Genomic DNA, 11,277 nt, shown 5'->3' with positions numbered 1-11,277 from the left:
ACTCTTTAGGTGCCTGTGCAACGCTGAAAATACTCCCGCGGCTGCCTGAGAATTTGGGACTAAATGTTACAAACCGAAACACGCAATCAACGCTTAAGAATTTTGCTCTGAATGTTGTGTAAAATTAAAAAGATGAGTAACCTGCAGGGTTTTAATGGCCTGAAGGCTTAAAGCATTTAAAAATAATTTGATTCAGCTCCTCAGACACCTGGCAAAGATTTTCCATTAGAGGGAACAGCAGGAGGGAATATGTAAAGACAAGGTCTGTGTCATTTGGGGGGGGGTTAGTGCTTTAATGATGAGGAGGCCATATTGTTGGATCCACAGTGAACTGAATATTTAAGTGTTCATCAAATATTTCCCTCCGGTTGAAACCAGGTCTCCAAACCAACTTGGTTTTACCTAATAACAATCTACCCAACATTCCTTCATGCAATATAGGCAATAACAAAAAACAAAACATTTAATTACAGGAGGCACACTAAGAACAGTGCTGTACATCGTCTGCGAAGTGTTTTAAGAAAACATGCACTGTCTTCCAAAAGCCCCTAAGCCAAACCCACAGGCAGTCTGTATCTACAGACCAAGGAATGAGTATGTACTGCCAGTTAAAACATCAGCATGTCGAGACCCTCTTGGGACTACATCTCCCAGACTCCCTGCTGTGATGATGCATCGTGCCTGCTAACACACTGTCCTTCATGCCTTCATGCTTCACTTTCAAATGTTAGTGTCCTGTAGAGGGAGATGGGCTGCAGCAAAGGAAATACAAACAACAGCCAATTTAGGAACGGCAAATGACTTTTTTTATTTATAGTTTTTTCCAAAAAACAAAACTGTATGTGACCCCGTATGAAATATTTATGCATAGAAAATAAAAGCCCATGATTTTCTGTAATGTTTTTGTATGCTAATTTAAATCCTGATATTCTGCTTTTATAAATAAAAAATGTACAAAAGGAAAAAAAAATAAACCTTTGGACGGTCTGGGTCTGACTTTAAATTCACCACAAACAGAGGAAATCATTTGGCATCAAAGATGAACTGAACCAAGCAGAAGTCTTCTTCACCCTTCAGTGAAATACAAATAAATGGTTTTTCAGTGTGTGCGTGTGTGTGTGAGTGTGCATGAGTGCATGTGTGTGTGTTTGTGTGTGAGAGAGTATGTTTGTGTGTGTGTGTATGTGTGTATGTGCGTGCATGTTAGCGTGCGTATGAGTATGTGTATATATATATATTATGCAAATATATCTTGCGTCCATAAAATAAAAGATAAAACAATGCATTGTAGAGTACGGATACAAACTGAATATGCAAGGCAAACAGAAGAGCAAAAAAAAAAAAAAAAACTTGCGAAAAAAATGACAAATGTGCATACAATTTGACATAAACACTTACAAAATGAGTGCCCAAAAACAAACAATTCCATTCTCATTCTAATATTCCCTGACGACAGAGAGGCAGGGCACAGTTGTGCACTATTCACATCCCCATGCATTCAAGTACAGGTCTTCCAACTGGCTCCAAAAATGTCACATTACGAACTGAATCAGGTCACCACCCGCGGCCCACCCGCAGCCAGCGCTAAGGTCTTGCAGTGGAAATCAGGCTAAGAAGTGCAGCAATGGTAACGAGTAACAGGCTAGAACGGAAAAACCCAGACGACTGGCGGACGCGTGAAGGACACGCAGTCACCAACAGAGGGCGCCAGAGAGGCGAGTACGGAAACAAGCTCCTGCAACAAGATGAGGACGGATGTCATCTTTGGAAACACTGGTGTGGCTTCACCTCAGGTATGTCAGCTGCGAGTACTGTACTGTGTATGCATATATTACAGGTTCGGTGACAGGGGTGACATCAGGGTGCAGAGTCTGATGAGTGGACAGTTAACTGCCCAGTCAGAAAAACCTCCCTTAAAACGGCGACTACCTGCGCAAGGGCAAAGACTACCATGCTTGGCCTAGCTGTTCTTTTGAGTCTCGCCTCCATGTCTCGGCAGTCTCTTCAGCTCCCCAAAAACAGGACGACCGCCCCACACACTTGATCAACTTCACGACATTCAAGCTCATGCTTTTAAAGGGGAAACAACACAACACATAACCATGCAGCCAGAGAAAGGAGTTTCCAAGCCATGACTCTTTCCTGGTCTCTCTCTCTCTCTCCCTCTCCCCCCTCCCCTCTCTCTTTCTTTCTGACCCCTCCTCCCTCCCTCCCCTCCCCATCACCCCAAATCCTTTTTCACTGAACACCAAGTTCCTCCACAACAGTAGGACTGGAATCCATGCAAAAGACTGACTATATATCGGTATAAAAAGGGACTGATCGGGAATAAAAGGCGTGACGAGCTGTGCTAATCAGCCTCTGTGTTTTAACACCCCAAAATCTGATTGCAGTTTGCATACTTTATAGAGGAGCTTTGTGGAAAAATTTGGCCATTCCTCTCCAGCGGCTGTCGGCCATTTTACCCCCCCTGGTGAAGCGCTAGGACTGTCCACAAACGCCTATACTCACCCTCTGCCAAAGCCACAAAAAAAAATAAAAGATTAAATCTTTACCGCGTGAAACTTTTATCATCTACCGAGGGCATACACCGACACATTGAGTGGAGCACAAGAGTGAACACGACAGAACTGGTCTCTTACTTCCGGTTTAGAACAGGATTCATAACAGCAGAAACATTCATGGTGAGAAAACGTTTGGCGGGAAACACGCACAGAAGTGATCTGAGTGGCTCCAGGGTTGCAGAGCCACAGCCAATCACGGAACAGAATGGTCCTGAGTAGCCAATCGGGCTGGAGTGGAACTAATCTACCGGACAGACGGACAGGTCAGACACGTTACAGCACAGGACTACTCACCGGGGACTACGACTGGCCACGAGAGCGAGGGGGGAAAAGGGTGAAATCTGCCCAGGCCGGGACACACTGGAGTGCAGAAATCTCACTCGGGAGGGGGAAGGGGGCGTTACCCTGTTTTTTTGTATTCTACTGGTCTTTCGACCGACAGGATAGTCAATTCTTAAGTAAATTCTCAAAAAGAAAAGCATAGAATGTGTGTTCTTTTGAAAACCAAACAATTTTTAGGGTCATTATATTACCTAAAACAAAATATTTCTCTACCCTCACTCCCACTACATTCCAGCTATTGGCATTTCAGTTTTGTGCAGTTTTTGTTACATCATTTATTTGACTACCTTGATGTTTTTCAATTTTGTGCTAAATGCTGTACAAACAGAGATGCTGTCTCACACACGATCTATAATGTCTCTTAGACATCAAGGACAACAACATGAACACCCACCAGCACAAACAGACCATCACCCACCTCCTAGCCCACCAGTGCCCCCAAATTACCCTCCCCACCCTCCAAAGACAACACCAGTAATATAACAAGGCCCCCCCCCTCAGTATGTGTGCACCCTGCTCCCTCTCTTTACACAGTGATGGGGTGTCTCTGACATTTCATAAAAAATCACCTCGGTCAGTGTGCAAAAAATACCCCCCCCCCCTCCCTATCAAGCAGGACACTTGAGGGAACGGGGGAAGCAAAACAAAAAAGTCACTTTTGTTTCAAAAAGCTACTTGAGGGACTGATCCGAGCCTCGTATCCAGACGACAACGTGGCGGTTACATCAGCTGGGCTGCTACGCAGACCCGGGGAAACCTGTCGTGGCTCAAGGGCCTGGCGCCTGCCAAACAGGCGTTGTCCAGGCAACAGCATGCTAATCAAAGCACAAGAAAACCTGAAAAAATAAAAGTAACAAAATCCATTATCTGGACCACTCTGGACTGCTGCTAAGCTTCTGAGAGGGGGGGGAGGGGGGGAGACTCTACGCTGCAAAAACTGAAGCTTTGGCTATAAAAAATAAAAATTAATTCAAGGACACCTTCACCGCTTCCTTTCTGAAGAACCAATACACAAATAAACCTCGTAGAAAATGCTAATTTAGTACGGAAAGGTGAACTCGGCGAGCCTTAAAAAAGACAGGGAGGGGTAAGGGTGGGGGGCAGGCACAGGGGTGAGGGGTTCCATGTTCCAGGCATGTAGGAAGAACATTATTTACAAGCTACAACAGAGCACAAGAAAGGGAATGACATCATATTTCGGAGTCTCTTTTCCAGAGGCGGAGATGGCGAGCAGAGAAAGAGGAGGAGAGCGGGTCTTCGTGGCGTCCACGGGCGGCGTTCTCCCACCGCGAGCGCTCTGACGTTTGTCTGAAACAGCCGCCCCTCAACCAATCACGCGAGCCGCAGCAAACGCCGCCGCCACTTCCTGTGGGGCAGGACGGGAACGGAAATAGGGGGCAAAAAAATGACCAACTAAAAAAAAATTTTATATTTTAGAAGATTCCGGGGCAAACCCTAAAGGTGACCACCTCAGTAACATAAAGAAACGCGTGTCAAAACACTTTTTTATCCCACATTTTAGTAACTCTAAATGGTCCTCAGAGAGGTTAACATAGTCTAGCTCAAGTGCTTTGAGGAAACAGTGTGCCAACTCTTGATAGCCCTTTCCCGACAACAACTGACCTTAAAAAACAAACAAACACTCATTTCATCAACATTAACATTTACTCTTTACTTTCAGAATCAATTCTGTAGTCTGGACGTGGGAAACAAAATAGCAAAGGTTTCAAAAGAGGCCGACAAAGCCAGCCAAAACTGGATCCTCGTGGACAAGACTTGCACACAGAGCAGGCAGGCCTCCCTGGTAGGCCCCAGTAAGAGCTTTGGGCGCTGTTACACCTCCTCAAAAGCACCAATACTGCTGTAACAGATTCATCCACAGGAACCAGAAGTGACCTAATGACCCAACCCCAAACCTAAAACAGAACACTAAACCAGGACATAAAATCACCACAAACTTTAAATATATATATCTATATATATACTGCTCAGTGGCGATCAGTGCCACCTAACCTATCATGCCCCTTTTCTATAAAATGTAACTGCGTAAAAAAAAAGAAATCCCAAATTAGTTGAAAATGAAAAGCGGGTATGCGGTCATGTGACTGTGGGCGGAGGGGGCGCGGCGTGAGCTGGGCGTGTGGGTGGGAGGAGCTGTTTCAGACACAGGAAGTGAGCGGGCGCGGCACGAGCCAGTCTTCCTCAGCGCACGCTCGTCTTCTCTTTCCCTCCCCTGTATTTGGTGTCAAGTCTTGCCATCTCGTTTCTGTCTCTCTTCGCTCCTCCTGGTTGGACTCCGCCATTGCGTCGGGTGTTCTAGTCCCTTGCTGGTTACTACATGAACTGCATCTGCAAAGACGAAGACAGCAAAGGCGCAGGTCAATTATCAGACTTCTTTTGCCACACAACAGATTTTTTTTTATTATTTTTTTTTAAACATGTTAAAACTAATACAGAATATAACGACTGCTAAGATATTGAAAGATATAAGACCGGAAATAAAAGATAAGGCTTGAAAATTCAAAAGCTTGCTATCTCCAGATACTGCTGCCCAGTATTTCTAAGCTATTTGATTGGCTATAGAATCTCCCAGGGGGGGAGGAGTTTACCCGCCTTCTCACTGTGTGAGGTCACTGTCCCCACCTGCTATTTCCTACGAAAGCCCTGTCCCCAATCGACTCCACGGGCCGACCCAACAGCTCCTCTGCCGCTTCATTTATTCATGTTTATTGCGTCTCCACATGTATTATTGACGCTGTCCTCAATGCCTCAGGCGTTTCTGAGCTGTGTTTTAAGCAGCTGCAGGACAGGCCCGACGCAGGCCCGTTAAGATGGACATGGAAACGGCTCGTCTTCCTCGATCTTTCGCCCAGGGACCACGCTCACGGAACAGGCGTGACGCGCGCGGCCATCGGCGGGCGGGGCCTCGGAGGAGAGCGCGTGCGGACGTGCGTTCTCCTCGCGCTGACGGAGGCTGCAGCAGCAGCAGCGCGCCAGAGCCGCGCGGGAGCGGAGAGTTCTGGAAGCACCCCGGGGGGGGGCGGGTCCGTGAGAAACGGGGAGCGCCGCGCCGTTAGCAGCGGACGCTCGTGAACCCCGCCGCGCGCGGGTCGTTACCATGGCGCCCGGCTGCAGCGCGGCCGCTCTGTCCCGCCCCGCGGCTCGCGTTAGCACCTCCCACTTTCACCTCCCGCGCAGCGCACACCTGCGCCTCCTCCACCTCCCTACCCCCGGGCGCCAGTTACACACGCAGGTTAAAGCCTTAAGCAAAGCAGGAGGTAAACTGCTGCTATTCTCCCCCGCACAGAAAGCACCCCCGAAATGGCCATTACAGAGTAAACATATAATCAAGTCTGACTTCACTGATGGCTGGATTGCATTCAGAGTCGGTGTTTATTGTAATAATGCAGAATAGGGCTGTTTAAATAATAGCTGAGCTGGGCTTCTGTGGCAACCCCTGTATCATTTTCTTAATACATTTTTTAATATCAAATGTAAGTTTAATGTGGCCAACTGCTTGTATGCTTTATGCATTATGTCCATAATTCCAAGCACTTGGCCATCAATTACCATGTTTACAAAGACGGCTGATTTTCAGCTATCCCCAGAGCAAAGAACTGGTAACCCCTTCAGTGATCTCTTACAGTAACCGATAATACTAATAACGTACAATCATATTAACCCTTTAATGTGCAAGACCACAAATATGTGATTCTTAACTGAACATTCGGATGACGTCACAATCGCTACTGGTAATTGTTAGTAATGGAGTTCTAGAACACTGACTTAGGATTCTGAAAAAAAAGCATTTGAAAACGGACTCTTCAAAAGGTTAAATAATAGTAACTGTTGTGAATACAAGTGAAACTAGAGATTTTGTTCAAAGCTGGCAGTCACGAGTAGGGATTTTAGGGAGGTCTAAATAGTTATTTGAGCCAGGACAGGTGAGGAGGCAGATTCGGGGTGCAGCGGCGGGGGTGAAAGGGGTACCTGCGCTCCGGGGATGGGGGCGAAGGGGTTGGTGGGTCTGAGAACAGGCTGGTTGTACATCATTGGCTGCGGCGCCATCATCTGGACCCCGCCCATCTGCCCCATCTGAGGCGGAACCTGAGGAGGCCGGAGGAAGAGCGGCTGACAAACTGCCATCAGCGAGATGACGCAAGGCCGCACGCGAGGCCCGAAACCTGGCAACCCGAGCACGGCGCACCGATAGCAGCTTCCTCACCACACTGAGAAGCGCTTTTACAGATCATGAGAGGAAATGAGCCATACGAACACAATCTATTACCATTATTATAATTATTCTATCTGAACACAATTCATTACCATTACTATTATAATTATGGTGGTGATGATGATGACTATGATTATTATTATTCAGAAAGAGTTCATTGAGGGGAAGTATGTACATATTGTATAAAGCAGCAGTACAGTTTCATACTGTAGTACTATATACACATTTAAACCAGGGTTTCTCACAGGGGGTGAAGGTGAAAGGTCAAAGGTCAGAGGTCAGAAGCGATGCTCACCATTCCATACACAGGCACTTGAGGTGTCGCTATGGGAAAAGCCATCGGAGCAGGAGCCTGGGGAGGGGGCGGGACGGAGAGAGAGAACAGTGAGGAGGAGGAGGATGGCCTTCGTCAAGAAGTCTACTGACCACAGCACGCACCGAGAGGCCGAAGCCGGACTTAAGAGGCCTATTCTTCCTGATAAGACACCGCAAAACTGTGCATCCAGAAAGGATTCAGCAGGAGAATAAAAAAATCCCAATTTCAATAAGAGAGGTTCACTTTGCATAACTGTTGCCTGGGTTCCTCTGTCCAAGGCCTTCCCACAGGCTTGTGCACAGAGTACCTGGGAGGCAGGCAGACAGGTAGGCAAAGACACAGCCCTGTGAGCCCTAGGCGTGCAGAGCAGTCGGGCAGACTGAAGGTGAATCCCATAGGGCGACATCAGCGATACTGCTGTCAAAGGAGGCTCACACTCAGGACATGCACAAACAGACACGGAATGGCACCCCACCGCCGCAGCGTGCGGCCCGTTTAGGGTCCGCACAGCCGAACTACGCGCGGCACAGCCAGATCAACAAAAAAAAACAAAGTGTCACATGGAAATCTCAAACACGCCAAACAGGAAGGTCGACATTGGATCGGGTGACACTCGACAACTCTCGGGGATCGTAATAGAATGCTTTCTTAACAAGCGAGTACTTACATAACCAGTATAGAACATTCCATTCTGCAGGGTTAGGCAAAAAAAGGAGGGAGAGACAGAGAGAGACAGAGAGAGAGAAAGAGAACAACAAGGGAGGTGAAGAAATCAGAAAAGGACACACACACACACACACAGGATGAGTAAGTGACAACCGCACAGGAAGTTGAGCAAAGGGCAAGACAGCGAGAGAGAGAGAGAGGAAGCCTGGGGTTAGTGACAGAATCAAACGGGGCGAGCGAGAGCCAGCCCCGTACGCACAGAGCCGAAGCAGCAAGGTCAATATTCAAGGCGCCGCCGCCGCCGCCGCTGCTGCAGTTAAAAAGAAAAAAACAACCCAAAAAAGTCCAGCCAATTAAGCGACAGGACGGGGAGACATGAAAAGCCGCGCGGCCGCGTCCCGCGGACCTGCCGCTGGGGCGGGCTTTGAAACGCTGGCTTTGCCGGGCTCCCAGGCAGACACTTCCATCAGGCGCGGGTAATGGGCTGGAGCGCGCAGCACGCATTCTAATTAAGGAGCCGTTAGCCGAAACTGCCCTTGGAACGGGTCGAACGAGGTGCTGGGGGTACGCGAATAAACAGGAGACTGGCATGAAGGCAAACATCTGTCAGCTGTACTTTGCAGGCAAAAAGTCCGCGTGTTCCAGATTACTACTGGAGTCCGGTCCTGTACTGGTCTAATTACAACAACGCCGCAAAAATTTGCATTAATCGGTTTACAGTTCAGGCGTCATTTGGACATATCGACCCCTTATTGGACACAAGACCAACACATGATTGTGCACTTCGGTACGTTGTTTTGCGCACGCGTATGTAACAACTTACTGGTACGTTAGTGAATAGCCTCACGTATGTAGCTTTTTTAGCTATGAAGGTAGTTAACAAGGCCCTGTAGCTGGCTGTATCATCTTAGCAGGTATCTATGCATGCGTGTGCATGGATATGCATGAGTGTGCACACGTGCGTGTGGGTATGCGCATGCACGTTTTTGTGTGTGCGAGTGTGTGTGTGTGTGTGTGTGAGTGTGTGGGCATGCATGTGTGCGCGTCTCACCATGTGTGGCACAGGCATAGGCGTGGGGCCCATGGGCCCCGGGTTCCAGGCCGTGGTGGTGCTCATGGTCTTAGACTGCCAGTTGGTGCCTCCGGTCAGCTTCTTCTCGCCCTGCTGGGTCCACTGCATGTCGGGTCTGAACGTGGGCGCGCCAAACAACAAAATGCACCACGCAAAGCCCAGAGGCCAATTAACCAAACAAACCAGGCCGACAAGAGCAGGCTACAGCAGCGGATAATATCCACCACTTCAATGTCTCTACATACAGGTACAAAATGGCACGCTCATCTTCCACAAGGAAGACACTTACTTTTTGGCTGGTGTTCCCCCAAACTGCAGATCTATGGGAAATTAGAGAGAGAGAGAGAAATGAGCCCAGATCCCAGAGCCTAGCATTACCCAGGGCTACTCCCTCTCCACTGAGCACATTCATTTTAGAAGTCCCATTCAGCTTTTACACAGCTCTAAGTAGCATACCAGATATACCAACATCCGCGCAACACGAACAGATACAATAAAAAGTTAAGTCAATTAATAATCAGATTAACAATCATCATCAATCAATGTAGTACCAAAAATTTAACAGTAATTATCTTTTTCATTTATCTGATCATTCATATAAATACCATTAGTTATCATGACAAGTAATAACACTTGTTAACAAAACTGTTCTATTGTAATTGTTATTCTTATTTTTTTATTATAGTCTTCCATAATGTAGATGAATTAGGCAACGCTGTGTGTCAATCATCTACTTTGAAACGGCTGATGAAAGCAGCCCGGACGTAGGTCACTTTGGGGGAAAGCACCGTGTGCTCCTCATTGGAGAGTCGGTCTTTTGGAATGTTCTAGATTAAACTTCTAAATCAGCGTGCTGGAACTCTGTCGCTTTCAGTTACCAGTAGTGATTGTGACATCAGCATTGGAATGTTCAGTCTGGAACATTCTAATCACATATTTGTGATCTCACACCATAAGGGGTTAAGCGTATGCCGCGTGCATGAAGTGAGAGGCGGAGACGGAGGGGACGGCTGAACTCACTGCCCACGAGGTTGGCCAGGGAGGAGTCCAGGTCATTGTCCAGCAGTTTGCTCCCCGAGTGCACAGGCATAGGGGGGGGCTGGCTCTGCACAGGCACCGAGGGCTTCAGCACTTCCCCTAAAGCATCGAAACCTGGGCGGGGGGGAGAGGGGAGACCAGGTCATGCACATACTGGAGAAGCTCTGCGAACTAAGGCAGAGTTAAGCTATAAAGGAAACAATAAGGCTTGGATTCAATCAGCATGTGTCTTTAAATTTGCTTAAGGACAGCAATTAGCAATTAGAAGCAAGAATTGTAAGGATAGCCTACAATTCTTAGAAATGTAAGGATATCTAGGATTGTTCAAAGAAATTATTAAAATAGTTTTTAATTAGATAACTCTTTGTACATTCCTACTGACACCCATACATTGCGTTTGTATAGTTGTACAGCAGTATTACTGTTTTTATCAAGTACCAACAAATCCTAGGTGCCCTTGAGAAGTGTTTGTCTTGGCACCGAAAGCTGCCAGTCTTTGGGGAACAGAACCAGACGGCACGGAGATGCTCCAAGCAACTAACAGCAGCCCTGATGTGAGGCATACGCATGTGTTCGCAACAGCCATGGAGCCTGTACACGCAGGCCCCTTGCAGGTCAGCCATGGAGCCTGTACATGCAGGCCCCTCGCAGGTCAGCCATGGAGCCTGTACATGCAGGCCCCTTGCAGGTCAGCCATGGAGCCTGTTATCAGGCCCTCGCTAGGTCAGCCATGGAGCTTTGTACAGGGCAGGCCCTTGCAGGTCCAGCCATGGAGCCTGTACATGCAGGCCCCTTGTAGGTCAGCCATGGAGCCTGTACATGCAGGCCCCTTGCAGGTCAGCCATGGAGCCTGTACATGCAGGCCCCTTGCAGGTCAGCCATGGAGCCTGTACATGCAGGCCCCTTGCAGGTCAGCCATGGAGCCTGTACATGCAGGCCCCTTGCAGGTCAGCCATGGAGCCTGTACATGCAGGCCCCTTGCAGGTCAGCCATGGAGCCTGTACATGCAGGCCCCTTGCAGGTCAGCCATGGCGCCTGTACATGC

General features: G+C 48.0%; 1 protein-coding gene across 7 annotated transcripts in view; it reads right to left on the bottom strand.

Moving 5' to 3' along the window:
- Positions 1-783: 783 nt before the first annotated feature.
- si:ch211-200p22.4 (phosphatidylinositol-binding clathrin assembly protein) overlaps positions 784-11,277 on the bottom strand; it is a 37,958-nt gene continuing 27,464 nt past the window's right edge. For 3 of the 7 annotated variants that reach the window (XM_064326306.1, XM_064326310.1, XM_064326309.1), the window contains 7 exons: positions 10,215-10,346; positions 9,484-9,514; positions 9,174-9,336; positions 8,124-8,147; positions 7,436-7,492; positions 6,897-7,013; positions 784-5,255 (listed from right to left, as the gene is read on the bottom strand). In XM_064326306.1, the coding sequence (XP_064182376.1) occupies positions 5,241-5,255; positions 6,897-7,013; positions 7,436-7,492; positions 8,124-8,147; positions 9,174-9,336; positions 9,484-9,514; positions 10,215-10,346 (539 nt within the window). In that variant the 3' untranslated portion in view covers positions 784-5,240. The remainder of the gene's footprint in view (positions 5,256-6,896; positions 7,014-7,435; positions 7,493-8,123; positions 8,148-9,173; positions 9,337-9,483; positions 9,515-10,214; positions 10,347-11,277) is intronic. The other 4 variants (XM_064326308.1, XM_064326311.1, XM_064326313.1 and 1 more) reach the window with 4 other exon arrangements.

This window comes from Anguilla rostrata, chromosome 3 (assembly GCF_018555375.3).
Source record: "Anguilla rostrata isolate EN2019 chromosome 3, ASM1855537v3, whole genome shotgun sequence".
Classification (NCBI taxonomy): domain Eukaryota; kingdom Metazoa; phylum Chordata; class Actinopteri; order Anguilliformes; family Anguillidae; genus Anguilla; species Anguilla rostrata.
The sequence above is the reverse complement of the archived record's forward strand: the minus strand, read 5'-3'. Positions and strand labels throughout refer to the sequence as shown.